Source organism: Benincasa hispida, chromosome 8, assembly GCF_009727055.1.
Source record: "Benincasa hispida cultivar B227 chromosome 8, ASM972705v1, whole genome shotgun sequence".
Lineage (NCBI taxonomy): Eukaryota > Viridiplantae > Streptophyta > Magnoliopsida > Cucurbitales > Cucurbitaceae > Benincasa > Benincasa hispida.
This window is the reverse complement of record NC_052356.1, coordinates 26347352-26364336: the sequence shown is the minus strand read 5'-3', so window position 1 is coordinate 26364336 and position 16985 is coordinate 26347352. Positions and strand designations below refer to the sequence as shown.

Here is a 16985-nt window from a genome sequence, read left to right as displayed (position 1 = left end):
TCGTAATAGACCCATTAGAGACTATGTATCGCCAAACCTCTATGATTTCTCTCTAGGAATCATGAGGCCTGTCCTCGATGGAAGTTGATTCAAAATGAAACTGGTGATGCTACAGATGATCTAGACTGCAGGACAATTCGGAGGACGGCGTCGCGAGGACTTGCACGCCCACCTCCGAAGTTTTATAGAAATCTACAACACTTTTGTGTTCCTGAATATCTCTACTGAAGAAGTCCGACTAACTCTGTTTCCATTTTCTTTGTGTGATCAGGCAAGAAAATGGGCATATTCTCTCGAACAAGGAGAGATAACTTCGTGGGAACAAGTGGTAGAAAAGTTTATGAAGAAGTATTTCCCACCAACCGAAAATGCCAGGAGAAGGAAACTAATAACAAATTTTGAACAAGAAAATGACGAATGCCAGAAAAGTTTCATCTGTGGAGATGCTCATTCGATGGCAGAATGCCCAGAAAATCTGCAGTCAATCTGCTTCATAAAGAATAATCCCTATTCTGATACATACAACCCCTAGTGGAGAAACCATCCAAATTTTGCATGGAAAAATCAACAACAAAACTTCTAACCAGTGGCACAAGGAGAAGGGCCACCCGTATTTTTCTCGTAAACAAGTGGTCTAACGCATAACCAAGCTAGCAGCTCGCAAACACCACAATCTTCGTCCTTAAAGAGCTTGTTGAAGCAGTACATTGAGAAGAACGAATCAGTGCTGCAGAATCAAGCAACATCCATTCAAAATCTCGAAATTTAGCTTGGACAAATTGTGGGCGAGCTGAAAAATAGACCGCAAGGAGCATTGCCAAGCTCAACTGAGCTTCCTCGCAACGGTGAGGCTACCAGGAAGGAACAATGCTTAGCAATCTCCTTGCTAAGTGACAAAATGACTGCGAAAGTAAGGGAGGAACCCATCATGACCAACTTGAATGCGGTGACAATCGAGGACCCGTTGACATATAATGCGGAGAAGCCCGAGGAGATGAACCCTGAAGAAGGGTCCACCCCTGAGCCTTTAAAACATGAAGCAGAAGAAGTCCAGCTACCACAAGGCTCACAAAGATTGAAAGAAAAACAAAATGATGAAGACAAGATCGCAACAGCGGCAACAACGCAAAATGTCATGATCCCACCAAAAATGTCTATAGTGGCCAAGCACTATGCAATCTTGGGGCGAGTATAAACATAATGTCGCTATCAATCTTCAAACGATTGAATATTGGCACACTCACACCCACAAAGGAAACTCTCCTGCTCGCAGACAGATCTCGAATACACCCTAAAGGAGAGTTGAAAAATGTCGTAATCTCAATTGACAAATTCATCTTGCCGGTAGACTTCCTCATTTTGGATTATAAAGCGAACGAATATGCGCCCATCATATTGGGATGACCATTCCTTTCGACTGGTTGCGCTCAAACTGATGTGCCCAAGGGGCAGATTGTGATGAACATTAACGAGAAAAAGCTCCGGATTAAAGCAGTCAAAATTCCAGAGGACAAAGGAAAAGAAGAAAAAGCCGCAGTGGACGTAAAAATCCCAGCTTAGAATAAGCGGTCCCTGAGTTGATATATGACTCAACTTCATTAGGGACGCAACCCTTTTGAATATCCTTTTTCCTTCATCATTACTTCATGAACTTTCATCATCTTGTTATTATCTATTATCGCATATCTACTTCTTTATACAAAAAAAAAAACGATCGTGCTGAACGATTGCGGTAAAAGAGTTTATTTTGTTTAATATTATTTGACCCTCTTTCTGTTTTTCTTGCAACGATCGAGGCAAACGATTGCAGAGGCGCTACGCAAAGAAGCAACTACTCTATTTCGTCACCGCAATCCAAAAGAAGAAGATCGCCGCAAAGCAGGATGCGTCAACAAACAATACGGACGACACGTAAATTTGGGGGTTGTATTCTTCCTTGACTTTATTCCAAATTCTACACTATCGCATCGCATTTTAATTTTGAAAGTTTTATCACCGCATCCTCTTTGATTACTGCAATCATTTAACATTGATAAATTTAGTAAGTCACTGCATACTTTCTCTTTGCCAATTATGATTTCAATGATGAAACACATGCTTCTATTCTTTTTCATATACACTAGAGTCAATTTACTCTTAGAAAAGTTACCTCATGAAATATTTCTAGAAGTTAGTGGTCTGCTAGCTTTCTTTCAAACTGACCCTTTACCAAACTTCCTACGAACATCGCATGACTTCCTTCAATCTTTTGGCAATGAGGACATTGTCGCATTTTAAATTTGGGGGTCAAGTATTTTATTTTCGACCTTGCTATTTTTAGTTCTAAAAAAAATTGAGAATAATAACTCCACTGTCAACGTAATAGGGAAACCCATGTTGATAAGAGTTAAGTTATGAAAGACACTTACCCGTAGTTGGATGTTCGCATGACACACATGGGAGCAAGCCAAAACGAAAGTAAATTGCCAAGATCAACACATGAATAAATGATTGCAACTCCGCTGCCAAGTAGACGTGAGTTTAGTCTTAGAAAGAGCGCCTTGCTCGTAGTTGAATGTCCGCATGACACACGTGAGGGCAAGCCAAAACAAAGGTGAGGCACTTGGATCAGCGCAAGGTCAGAAAAAATAAATAAATAAAATAATAACAGTGTCAAAAATATACAAGGATAAAAATCCTTTTATACCCCAGTGAAAAAGCTTTTTTGAAATAAATCATGCAATGTCCTAAAATCTAGTAAAGTCCTTGTAAAGGTTAAGCTTGCAGTCCCTAGGTCTTAGAAATATTTTAAGAGGAGACTTGAATAAGAATTGAGGAAATTTTGGTGTATAGGATTTTCATGAAGTATCCTTGAGAAATCAAGGAAAAGAGATTTGCGGTCGACTTTCTAAAGGAAATCTTTAGCTTATGCATGAGGACAAGCATTGTTTAAATTTGGGGGTATGATAACGGGCAGAAATGCACGTTATTACAGTGCTAAGTTATTAAACAATGAAAGTTTGCATTGATAAAATATGTTAGATCGCGTCCAAAAATCATTAAGTTCATATCATTGTGGTCGCATGCGTTCATCGCATAAGAACAGTTAACTTTGGTATTTTTATGCAGAATATGCGTTAACGCATGACGGAAAGTGCGATCATCAAAAATCAACGGTCGAGCGTAGCATTACCGCAAGGCTTTGCGGTGATGTGTGTTTGCAAACATCTGCTCAAGGAGGATTGCCGCATAGAGCCGGCGCAACTTGGTGGGCGCATCTGGGTGAAAAGCATAATTAATCACGATGCTGTCTCTTATACACATCTAGATGTGTATAAGAGACAGTGCTCAAGGAGGATTGCCGCATAGAGCCGGCGCAACTTGGTGGGCGCATCTGGGTGAAAGGCATAATTAATCACGATGGGACAGAAAGCTGATGACGGTCGAATCCGAATTAAGTTGACAAGCCACTAACGATGACAAGTACACTTAGCTTTTCGGTGACAAATATTCGGCGCATCAGTCAGAGAACTAAAGCCATCCCATCTGTGCAATCATAAGAGAGAAGCCGCTTTTCACCTCCAAGCTCTATAAATACCGAAGGCATTCTTCAGAAAAGGGGTTTAGAAAGCTCGGATACTTAGATAATTTTCTCCATAGTTAGAATAGCCTTGTTCTTAGATTTTCTTTTATTTTAAGGCGGAAGCGAGAGAAGGAGGTTGTACCGATAGATCGTTCCAGTGAACTTGGGAAAGTGCCGAAAGCTTCAAGATTAGAGAGAGGGCCAGCTCCTACGAAAGTAGGAATATCTTTTGAACCGAATAGAGTCACCAGTGTAAAAGCCTTAGGCAGCAAGGGATTGCTACCAAGCTCTCTACCTTTATCATCCATTGTTATTTTGTACTCAAACTCATTTATAGAATTGGAATTTATTTCTCTATATCTGTTCACTCTCTATTTAATATGCATGAGTAGCTAAATCTGTTGAATGGGTTGAGAAGCAGGCTAGCATAACTGGGAATCTTCATTCTATGCAATTATCTTGTATTATGTATGCTTCATTCGTCCATTAGAGATACTCGGGAGGGTAGTCTAAGAACAGAATCTAGGCTTGGAAAAGTCAGGTTAGAATCTAGGCTCGGGAGAGTCAGATTAAAATGCATAATAAAGAAATAGGAGCTTAGGAATAAGCACTGTTTGCTATCAACGCATCGCATGCATCCTAGCGATAAGATATGATTGTGTGCTATCACCTTGTCTTTGTGTGCATTTTACATCATCGCATAGGAAAAGAGTAGAGACTTAGGAATAAGCTCTATGGACACTTTTGCATTCAACACATGCGTCCTAGACTTAGGAGCAACACATTTGCATTGGAAAATTATTTGTTGTGCATGAGTGTAGCATGATCGCATAATCTGACACGTTCCCAGGTAACGCTAGCTAAAGACCTTCTCACCCGTTCATCCGCATACTCAGTGCATCTATCGCATAATCAAAATTTTCTCAAACCCGTCGCATTTATTTATTTCATTACCACAACCAACAACACCAAACAACTATTTAAGTTACCGGTTACCGCAAAGTCTTCGTGAAAAATTATCACCGCATACTATTTTCTCAAGTCCTTGAGTTCAACCCTGGACTTACCAGGAAACTCAGTAGGGTTATACTTGGATTCTACTGAGAAAACTTATTGCTCAACGCATTTTATTCCATATTTTCACCTCATAAAATAACACATCAAGTTTTTGGCGTCATTGTCGGGGACTTCGGCAAATCAGTGTGTTAACGGTAATTTTTCTGATTTCTTTGCAGACTCCCAATCTCTGGCGTATTATGACCCAGAGATTGAGAGGACGTTCAGACAGAGACTAAGAAACTGCAGCCAACCACAACAGTCAGATAAAGAAGATATGGCGGAGCAGCCTAGAAACAGAGAACCAAACGAAAACAACGTCATGGCGAATCCAATCCTACTGGCAAACGATCGTAATAGGCCCTTTAGGGACTATGCATCCCCAAACCTCTACGATTTCTCTCCAGGAATCATAAGGCGTGCCCTCGATGGAAATCGATTCGAAATGAAACCGGTGATGCAGCAGATGATCCAGACTGCAGGACAATTCAGAGGATGGCATGGCGAGGACCTGCACGCCCACCTCCGAGTTTTATAGAAATTCTGCAGCACTTTTGTGTTCCCGAATATCTCTACTGAAGAAGTTCGACTAACTCTGTTTTCCATTTTCTTTGTGTGATCAGGCAAGAAAATGGGCATATTCTCTCGAACCGGAGAGATAACTTCGTGGGAACAAGTGGTGGAAAAGTTTATGAAGAAGTATTTCCCACGAACCAAAAATGCCAGGAGAAGGAAATTAATACAAAATTTAAACAAGAAAATGACTAGGGGTGGACAAAAAAACTGCTCAAACCGAACCAAACTGATTTATAAGCAAAACCGATTTTTTCAGTTTGGTGTGGTTCATTAGGCTAGTGAAACTGAATTTAAAGGTTTGGTTCAGTTCAAAGCTTGAAAACCGATTTCTAAACCGAACCAACCGTTTATATAAATATATATATATAATATTAATATTTATTTAATAATAAATAAATAACCTAATTTAAACTCACTTTACCTTCTTCACTTCAGCACTGTCGAGACTCGAGCGCCGCCCTCCACCTTCAGCATTTCACTTCGCATTTCCATTTCGCAACTAGGGTTTCTGCCACGTCGTCGTTCAGTTCTTCATCGTCGCCGTTCTTCTTTCATCAGCACTGCATGGGCACTGTCTGGGCATTCTTCCTCTTTGTCAGTACTGTCTGGGCGTTCTTCCTCTTTCATTTCACTTTACCTTCTTCAGCACTGTCTGGGTGTTCTTCCTCTTCGTCGACGACTCGACCATGACCAGACCGTCTGGGCGTCTGGTTCTTCTTCGTCTGGCCGTCTTCCATTTGGGCGTCTAATGTTCTTCTTCGTCGATGTTCGAAATTCACTTCTTCTTTCATAGAACCAGTCACTAGAGTTTACTTCTACCACCGTTCTTCTTCATCGAACAAAGGTAAATAACTAAAATAAAATTATTGAAATGTAGATGGTTTTATTTGTTGAAATTTTGAAATTTTAGATAAATAATTTGTTGTTGTTGTGTTTGAATTTTTAGTTTAAGTAAAATGTAAATGATTTTGTTTGATGGTAATAAGTTCTCTCTATTTTCTCCTTTATATGTACCATCTGTCTATCACAATGAGCTTGACACAAGAGCAATGATTCCAATGATGATGTTGTTGTGATGCCATCACTACCACCACCACAAAAAAACGAAAGTGAGGAAACAGTTGCAAAGCATACAAGTGGACGAAAGAGGAAAAAATCATCTATGATATGGGATCACTTTACTAAATGTTCTGAATATAGTGATGATGTCCGCATGCTAAATGTAACTATTGTGGTATGGTGTATGCATGTCATCCTAGAAGGAATGGAAATTCAACTATGAGAATGCATATTGAACACTACTGTAAAAAAAATCCTTATCAGATTAACAAGTCTAAGTTAGATGTAACACAAACTAAGTTGGTTTTTAAGAACAAAGAGGGATTTGGAGATAATTCACAATCATATTCATCCCTTAGTTACAAGATGTTTACTATTGAGAGTGCTCATAGACTACTTGCTGAGATGATTATTATAGATGAGTTGCCATTTAAATTCGTGGATAACCAAGGGTTTAGGAGGTTTGTGGATGGGACTTTGACGTTAGTAGAACCTAATTTTGTTCTTCCTTCTCGAAAAACAATTGCTAAGGATATTTTAGGAATTTATGATATTACAAAAGAGATGTTGAAGGGCATTTTTGTGAAAAAAGGATATAGAGTGTCACTTACAACTGACACATGGCCATCAATCCAAAATATGAACTATTTGGTTTTGACTGCACACTTTATTGATAAAGATTGGAAATTACATAAGAGAATTCTTAATTTCACCCAAATTGAGAATCATAGAGGGGAGACGATAGGAAAAGAGGTTGAGAAATGTCTAAAACAGTGGGGTATTGAAAATGTTATGACATTGACAGTTGATAATGCTTCGTCAAATGATACTGTCATTGCTTATTTGAAAAAACGTTTTAAGCATGGGTTGGTGTTAGATGGTGAGTTCTTGCATGTTAGATGTTGTGCACATATATTGAACTTAATTGTATGCGATAGCCTAAAATATATTAATGATTCATTGGATCGAATTCGAGATGCTGTGAGGTTTGTTAGATATTCTCCTACTAGACTTGTCACATTTAAGAAGTGTATCACAGAGGAGAATATAGATAGTAAAAGTATGTTGTGTCTTGATGTTCCAACTAGATGGAATTCTACCTATTTGATGCTTAAAGCCGCCGTAAAATTTGAAAAGGCATTTGAGAGGTTAGAAGACTACGACACAGTCTACATGAATGAGGAAGAAAAACCAACCACTAGGGATTGGGAAATGGTGAGAATATTTACCAAATTCTTGTCAGTGTTCTATGAAGTAACTGTTAGGCTTTCAGAGTCTTTGTATGTTACTTCCAATACAATCTTCCATGAGATTAGTATTTTTCAGAATTGCATCAAAAAATATTCAAGTGCAACTATCCCTAATGATGTGCTTTTGCAAGAAATGGCAATGAAAATGCAAGAAAAGTTTGATAAGTATTGGGAAAAAAGAGATAGAACAAATTTATTCTTGTATATTGCCTTCGTTCTGGACCCTCATTATAAGATGAAATTTCTTTTGAATTGCCTAAATCAATTATTTGATGTTTATGTGGCAAAAGGCTTAAGAAGTAAGATAGAGGGTGTTTTGAGAGCATTGTTCAATGAATACAATTTGTCATTATCAGTTGCTAATAAGGGTCAATCTTCATGTACCATTAAAAGTTCTCTATTTAGAACTTTAAGTGCAAGTGCTTCAGAGATTTTCCGTTTTGATTTTGAAGATTTAGATGAAGATGATTCGCAAAGTGTGGATTCAGAAGTTTATATTTACTTACTGGAGCCTCGTGTTAAACGTGAAGATGACTTTGATATCTTAGATTGGTGGAAGGGGAATTCTTCTAGATATAAGATTCTTAGCAAAATTGCACGAGATCTTTTAGCAGTTCCGGTATCCACAGTTGCTTCTGAGTCCGCATTCAGCACTAGTGGGAAAGTAATTGATCCTTTTCGTACCTCATTATCTCCAACCACTGTTGAGGCACTTATATGTGCACAAAATTGGTTACGTTCTTAACAAATTAGCACTGGTTTACGACAATACTTGGAGGAAATTGAAGATGAAGAGGAAGGTTCGTATATTCTAAACATATATATATATATATATTAACATATTTATTCATATATTTATTATAGTAACTACTAACAAGTTTATGATTTGTTTCTTAGTTTTCATAACGGGATGGAATGGAGCGGCAAAAAACAAGGACAAGGAGAATCATGATTGACAAGCGAATAAATTTGTTTGTATTGATTGAACTTTTGGAATTCAGCACTAGTGTTTTAGCTTGTTATTTGCTTTTATGTGACTTGTGTATTGTGTACTTCTACTTTGGAGAACTTTTTAGTTTTTAACTTTTTATTGTAGTCATTTGGATTGAAATATTTTTATGAGTTATTGTGGATTGATTTGATATGTTTTTATGAGTTATTGTGGATTGATATGTTTTTATGAGTTATTGTGGATTGATATGTTTTTATGAGTTATTGTGTATGTGGATTGATATTTAAGAAATTTGTGCTATGTGTACTTTGGAGAACTTTTAGTTTTTAACTTTTTTATTGTAGTCATTTCGATTGTGCTAGAGATTTGTGCTATGTGGCATGCTCTTATTGTGGATTACTGGATTGATATTTAAATTATGTTTAGAGTATAAAAAAAAGAGAGTGGAACTTGGAAGGAAAAAGGAAAATAAAAGGAAGAAGAAAAAAAGGCAAAAAAAAAAAACAAAAGGTTTTTAAAAAAGGCAAAAAAAAAGTTTTAAAAAATGCAAAAAAAGGCAAAAAAAAAGTTTTAAAAAAAGGGTCAAACCAATTCTTGAAACCGAACCGAACCGAATTGAACTGGTTCGATTCGATTCGAACCGCACAAACGGTGCGGTTCGGTTTCATGTATATACAAAAGTGGTTCGGTTCGATTTGGTCATCAAACCGAATCGAACCGAATCGATTCCACCCCTAAAAATGACGAATCGCTCAGCGATACTTGGGCGAGGTTCAAGCGGCTACCAGACTGCCTGCAGATGGAGATCTTTACCAAGGACTAAACCCTGCTTCACAAACCGCTGCCAATGCAGCAGCAGCTGGTGGCCTGCTTGACAAAACATATGAGGAGGCCAAAAGTATACTTTATCGCATTTCCAAAAATCATGAGGATTGGCAAGAAAGTGATCAAAGATTAAGAATTAAAGACAATGACTCAAATGACGGGGCCATCGCATCCTTTCAGAATCAAATGGCTGCGATGATGAGTTTGATACAAGGTATCGCAATTAACAGCACGGGAGCTTAGAAAGGGCAGGTCAATGTAATTGCTCAAACAACCACAAGTTGTTTCATCTGTGGAGATGCTCATTCGATGGCAGAATGCCCAGAAAATCTGCAGTCAATCTGCTTCATAAAGAATAATCCCTATTCCGATACATACAACCCCGGTAGAGAAACCACCCAAATTTTGCATGAAAAAATCAACAACAAAACTTCCAACCAGTGGCGCAAGGAGAAGGGCCACCCGGATTTTTCCCGCAAACAAATGGTCCAACGCATAACCAAGCTAGCAGCTCGTAAACACCGCAATCTTCGTCCTTAGAGAGCTTGTTGAAGCAATACATTGAGAAGAACGAATCAGTGCTGTAGAATCAAGCAACATCCATTCGAAATCTTCAAATTCAACTAGGACAAATTGCAGGCGAGCTAAAAAATCGACCACAAGAAGCGTTGTCGAGCTCAACTGAGCTTCCTCGCAATGCTGGAGCTATCGGGAACGAACAATGCTTAGCAGTCTCCTTGCTAAGCGAAAAAATGACTGTGGAAGTAAGGGAGGAACCCATCACGACCAACTTGAATGCGGTGACAACCGAGGACCCATTGACTTACAATGTAGAGAAGCCCGAGGAGATGAACCCTGAAGTTGCGTCTACCCCTGATCCTTTAAAACACGAGGCAGAAGAAGTCCAGCTACCATCAGGCCCGCAAGGATTAAAAGAAAAACAAAATGATGAAGATAAGATCGCAATAGCGGCAGCAACGAAAAATGTCATGATCCCACCAAAAATGTGCGACTCATGAATCTTCACGATACCATGTTCAATTGGAGGAGTCTACAGTGGCCAAGCACTATGCGATCTTGTGGCGAGTATAAACATAATGTCGCTATCAATCTTCAAACGATTGAATATTGCTACACTCATGCCCACAAAGGAAACTCTCCTGCTCGCGGACAAATCTCAAATACACCCTGAAGGAGAGTTGAAAAATTCTGCAATCTCAATTGATAAATTCATCTTGCCGGTAGACTTCTTCATTTTGGATTATAAAGCGGACGAAGATACGCCCATCATATTGGGACGACCATTCCTTTCGACCAGTCGCGCTCAAACTGATGTACGCAAGGAGAGATTGTGATGAACATTAATGGGGAAAAGCTCCGGATTAAAGCAGTCAAAATTCTAGAGGACAAAGGAAAAGAAGAAAAAGTCGCAGTGGATGTAAAAAGCCCAGCTTGGAATAAGCGGTCCCTGAGTTGATATATGACTCAACCTCATCAGGGACACGACCCTTTTGAATATCCTTTTTCCTGCATCATTACTTCATGAACTTTCATCATTTTATTATTATCTATTATCGCATATCTACTTCTTTATACAAAAAAAAAAGCATTGGATAGACGGATTAAAACACTTTGATCGAATCGAGAAGGAGAGTTTTTGGACTCGAGATTCCAGGACTATTTGATAGAACATGGAATCGTTTCCCAACTCTCAGCGCCGGGTACACCTCAGCAGAATGGTGTAGTAGAGAAGAGAAATAGAACCTTGTTGAACATGGTTCGTTCGATGATGAGTTATGCTTCCTTACCGGACTCATTTTGGAATTTCGGAGTGGAGACTACGGTATACATACTCAATTGTCTTCCCTTCAAGAGTGTTGCGAGAACATCTTTGGAGTTGTGGAACGGGCGTAAAGCTAGTTTACGTCACTTCTGCATTTGGGGTTGCCCTGCACACGTGCTTGAGGCTAATCCCAAGAAGTTAAAACCACGGTCGAGGTTATGCCTCTTTATAGGGAACCCCAAAGGTACACGAGGGGGTTATTTTTATGATCCATCGAAAAATAGGGTGTTTGTTTCAACAAATGCTACTTTCCTAGAGGAGGATCATATAAGGGAGAACAATCCATAAAGTAAAGTCATGTTGCTGTCTCTTATACACATCTAGATGTGTATAAGAGACAGGAGGATCCATTGTCTTATCAGAAGGTAATGGAGGATGTTGACCAGGATGAATGGTCAAAGACATAGATCTTGAGATGGAGTCGATGTACTTCAACTCAGTATGGGATCTTATAGATCAGCCTGATGGGGTAAGACCTATAGGTTGTAAATGGATCTACAAGCACAAACGGGGTGCTGATGGGAAGGTACAGACCTTCAAGGCTCGACTTGTGGCAAAGGGTTATACCCAGGTAGAGGAGTCAACTATGAAGAGACTTTCTCGCTTATTGCCATGTTAAAGTTGATCCACATCCTCCTGTCCATTGCAGCTTATTATAATTATTAGATCTGGAAAATGGACGTCAAGATAGCCTTTCTGAATGGAAATCTTGAGGAGACCATTTATATGGTGCAACCCGAGGGATTCATAGCCCAAGGTCAAGAGCAAAAGGTTTGCAAGCTGAATTGGTCCATTTACGGGTTGAAACAGGCGTCTCGATCTTGGAACATACGGTTTGATACTGCGATCAAGTCGTATGGTTTTTACCAAAACGTTGATGAACCTTGTGTCCACAAGAAGATCATCAACGCTTCAATAGTCTTCTTAATGTTGTATGTGGACGATATACTACTTATTGGGAATGATGTAGGTTTACTGACTGCAGTTAAGAACTGGTTAGCGACCCAAATCCAAATGAAAGATTTGGGAGAGGCTCAGTTTTTTCTAAGTCTACAGATCTTTCGGGATCGTAAGAACAAAATGCTAACACTGTCTCAGGCATCGTACATTGACAAGATGTTGCTCAAGTACTCGATGCAGGACTCCAAGAGGGGCCTACTGTCGTTCAGGCATGGAGACACTTTGTCTAAGGACATGTGTCCTAAGACACCTCAGAAGGTTGAGGAGGTGAGACGAGTCCCATATGCGTCTGTCATTGGTAGTTTGATGATGTACACGAGTCTTTGTACTCGTTCAGACATCTGCTATGTTGTGGGCATAGTCAGTAGGTATCAATCTAACCCAGGCCAGGGTCACTGGACCACAGTGAAAAACATCCTCAAGTATCTTCGGAGGATGAGGGACTACATGCTCGTGTATGGATCTAGGGATTTGATCCTTACTGGATACACGGATTCTGACTTTCACACTGATAAGAACTCTCGCAAGTCCACATTAGGGTCAGTCTTTACTCTTAATGGATGAGCTATAGTGTGGCGGAGCACTAAGCAGGGGTGCAATACCGACTCCAATATGGAGGTGGAGTACATGTAGCTAGCGAAGCTGTTAAGAATGTCGTCTGGCTCAAGAAGTTCTTGACAGAACTGAAAGTTATTCCAGATATGTCTAGGCTCATTATCCTCTATTGTGATAATAGTGGGGTAGTGACAAACTCCAAAGAACCTAAAAGTCACAGGCGCGACAAACACATAGAGTGGAAGTATCATCTGATCCGCGAGATAGTGCATCGAGGGGATGTGATCGTCACGAAGATTGGTTCGGAGCACAATGTTGTTGAACTATTTATGGAAGCTCTCATGATTATAGTGTTTGAGAGTCACCTACAGAGCATGGGTCTACAAGATTGCCTACGGCTATACTAGAGAAAGTGGAAGATTTTCTTGTACTGGTCTTTTATGCCCTAGTTGATTATTTTGTACTAGTTTTATGTACACCCCACTTCGCTTTAGGACAAGTGGGAGATTGTTGGGTTTGATGCCCTAAAGTCTCATGTCTCGTAGTTTGTAAACAGTTTGTACGAACGCTTGTGTTGTATAATATATGATATTTACTTCACATTTTATTTGCTTTACTACAAACCAATAAACATAAAATCTCTGGTTATCTGTATGTAACTTAAGCATGTATGTGGTGATATACAAGTGGATCATGTCTTGAGTGATAACTAAAATGGTCTGTAGTATATGGATATAGGAGGGAAACCTTATCCTGGTAACGCTACAGATACGGTCCGCTTTGTGGAATGTTCACAAGAGTTGTGACTTGTCACAGATGGTCTGATCCTGATCATTCGTATAGGGACATGCAAGCGGGAGCGTCCTATACAAAGAGTTTGTATAAGACCTGACCATGAAGTGTTAACATCTCATTATATAACACCGTTCATGATAGAGACTTCACTTCACTAGGATGACCATAGGTAACATGACCTCAATCCTGAGTGAGTTGGGAACTCCTACCATTGAGGGTGGTCCTTTGATTTGTATGGTGCGAGTGGCCAGGTCGCCGATTCAAACCTACCATTTTGAGGATTCGTCTGATTTGGGAATTGAGAACTTAGCTACACAAGATGAAATTCACTCCTTCCCCAAAGCAGGGGCAAGTAGATAGATAGCTCCCTTAAGGCCGATTCCAAGGCTTGAACAATGTGGCGCCACACACCTTCTCTTGGCCTGAGAGGTGTTCACACATAGTTGAACTATATTGTATTGTTCATTAGAGAAATCAGTGGTACTTAAGAAATGAGATTAACTACAAGGGCAAAATGGTAAATTGGCCCAACTGTACTTATGAGCATATGTGAAAGGTCATCGTACTCATGATTGGTTATATCCGATGGACACAGAAATATATCTGTGGTAAGAAGAGTTCAGCTATTGGTCTTTAGTGGAATGTCTGGCAATTAACGGATGGTGGATCTCGTGGCTAAAGAGTTTAGTCAACTATTCACGTACCATTGGAGCTTCGAGCCACAGGTTCATAAGGTCCACTAGGTAGCTTGGATAAAGTCGAGAATCAGTGTTTGGATCAGTTTGAAATGTTCAAATTGACAAGAGGGAGTTCGATTATATATGATATAATTGAACTAGTTAATTATATATGATATAATTGGATAAATGTATGAGATACATTATTTTTGGAGGAAATTAGATATAAATATGATTTATATCAAATGGAGGAGAAATTACTATAGTAGATATGTGATATCAAACTATAGGGTAAGAATATAATATGATTATATTCATTTATTATTAAATTGGTTAATTATGAGATAATTGGCCAAAATATTCTCCTCAATTGTGCATTAATGGGAGAAGTCGTATTCGGTTATGGTAACCGAAAAATAAAATGAAATTTTGTTTCATTTGGCAAAATGTTAGTAAAAATTCACAATCAACGTGAAAAAGCATCGGTCGCCTAGCTGAGAGCCTATATGATAGAGTCTCATCGTCTAAACGATCGCACACCTGTGTCTAAATGATCGCACACGTTTCTCTAAACGATCGCTTAGCTTTCTTAAACAATCGCCTAGCATGCCGCATTTTCTAAACAATCATTTACCTATTACTAGACAATCGCTTAGTAAAACCTACACGATCATGTAGCTTTGTCTAAACGATAAGCACTATGTTATACGATAGCTTTCTCTCCCACTTGTTTATCGTGTACACAATCAGCTTTTCCTCCGACCTCTACCAAATTCACCAAAGACTTGGATTCTTACTCCGAGAATACCAAGGGTTCCAACTGGTGGTGTCGTCCCCACTTCTTACTTGTTTGTGCTTGTTCGTGTTGCTATCATTCGTGTAGACGATCATGCTGCGTAGCCGACTATTTTGCTGGACGATAGAGTTCATAGAGGTTCTTCTGCTGCGTTGAGTTCGAGTTTGAGGAGAGTCTTCAACTGGTATGTGAACTCAATCCTTTGTATTTTATTTATCAAAGCATGTCGTTAATTAGTGTTAAATTGCATAACTATCTGTTAGAATGTATGTGTTGTATTTTGGTCACAATAAAATCGGAAAGATCCGAACGCGCTCATGGATGCTCTTCGTTAAGTGTTCCTTCACAAATTGCCCTTAGTATGGTCACATAACAACTTTAAAAATTACTATGTAATTGTTATACCGTGTATCAATTCTCAATAGAAATACAGTGTAAATGTAATCTTCTATTATGAGACCCTATATCAATTTTCAATAGAAATACAATACAATGGGAATCGTTCTGAGATTTCAACCTAACGGATTTAGGAGATAAAAGTGTCAGGTTTTTCTCCCATTTGAAATTTGAATGAGCATTTTCATATCAAATTTTATTTGATTTAACCACTTTTCAAAAAATATTCCGAATTAATCCATCTTTAACTTGTTTATCACCATTTTGATTTTAATTTATAATATATCTTTAGATTTGGTGGGAAATCAAATCCACTAATATTAATAACCAAGATAAAAATACAGTGTAAGTGGAGAGGTTGATTAACAACCGAGATAAAAATACAGTGTAATTGGTCCAGCGTAAATTAACATATTATAACCTAATAGATTTGCCAAAACTTAAAATGAGCACCATTTTGAATTTTTTGCTCCTTTTGAAATTTGAATTTATATTTTATTATCAAACTAGATTTTGATAACTACTTCTCAAATTGATTCAAAATAAACCAATATCTTCCTTATTTTCTCTCCCAAATTTAAATTTGAATTTATCTTTTATTATCAAATTTGATTTTATCTTACTAATCAACAATTATTTTAAATATTTGTCACCACATTTAATTGTATTTTAAGGTGTGTTTGGAAAACATTTTCAAGTATTTAATTTAAAAATAAATCATTTTGGAAGAAATTTGAGTGTTTGGCAATTACTTAAAAAGTTTTTTTAAGTGTATTTTGATCAATTTTTATCAAAAGTGTTTAAATAAAAATGAATTTTTTTTAAACACTTTTTCTCATATCAATCCAAAAAGACATTATTCTATACATATTGTTATCAAATTAATTATAAATTATTTCAAATTTCCAAAATTTTCACGTTTATCTCATGATATATTATTATTATTATTTTAGTGTGTGTCTATATATGTAAAAACTTTTTTTATTGACTTAAATTCTATTAAAATTTATTAGATTTTAAAAGGAAATCTAGAATTTAAAATTCTATTTAAATTTATTCTGACGCATGGGTTTCAAAAAAAAAAAAAAAAGAAATTAATTGTTTAATTCTCTTATATATATATATTTATATATACTTTATTCCTTTTCTATCTCAAATTCAAAATTTACAAATTCCAAACTTTTATTGATTAAAAAATTTCAAATCCAAAAATTTAGAAAATTTATAAAAAAATTGAAAAGAATTACATGAAACTGAATCAAATCAAAAGAAGGTTACAACGTGATAAGAAAATGTATAAGCAAATCGAAAAATAAAATAAATCTAATTAACAAAAGATATATTTGAATATATATTGGTAGAGAAAAATCAGGAAGATATTAAATTCTGTTATAATTCAAAATCACAAAAATGATGACTTATAACTTCACATTACAATTACGTTGTATGTGTCAATGTGTATTATAACCTATAATTTTATATTACAATTACAATATATGTTGGTAAAAATCTCATAACTATGCATTACAATTATATTATTTGTGTAAATATAAATTAGTTAAATCTCTTTTTTTTAACTAGGCATATGTATTTTTTTTTAAGAAAAAATAAAACTGAATCTAATAATATATAGATCAAAATATTGGTTGTTTTCAATTTCTTACAATAATATATACAATACCT

At 37.4% G+C, this 16985-nt stretch overlaps 1 protein-coding gene across 1 annotated transcript; it reads left to right on the top strand.

Moving 5' to 3' along the window:
* The first annotated feature begins 898 nt into the window (after positions 1-898).
* On the top strand, positions 899-10299 carry LOC120083994 (zinc finger BED domain-containing protein RICESLEEPER 2-like). Its single transcript, XM_039039899.1, has 5 exons — positions 899-1064; positions 4798-4937; positions 6518-8212; positions 9212-9494; positions 9920-10299. Exons 1-5 carry the CDS (start codon positions 899-901, stop codon positions 10297-10299), a joined length of 2664 nt encoding a protein of 887 aa, XP_038895827.1.
* The last annotated feature ends 6686 nt before the right edge of the window (positions 10300-16985 follow it).

Coding starts and splice junctions, on each gene's coding strand:
- LOC120083994 (XM_039039899.1), top strand. CDS start 899: ATGACTGCGAAAGTAAGGGAGGAACCCATCATGACCAACTTGAATGCG. Junction 4,938..6,517: donor GAGAACCAAACGAAAACAAC/GTCATGGCGAAT, acceptor AATCCTTATCAG/ATTAACAAGTCTAAGTTAGA. Junction 9,495..9,919: donor GATGATGAGTTTGATACAAG/GTATCGCAATTA, acceptor GACAAATTGCAG/GCGAGCTAAAAAATCGACCA.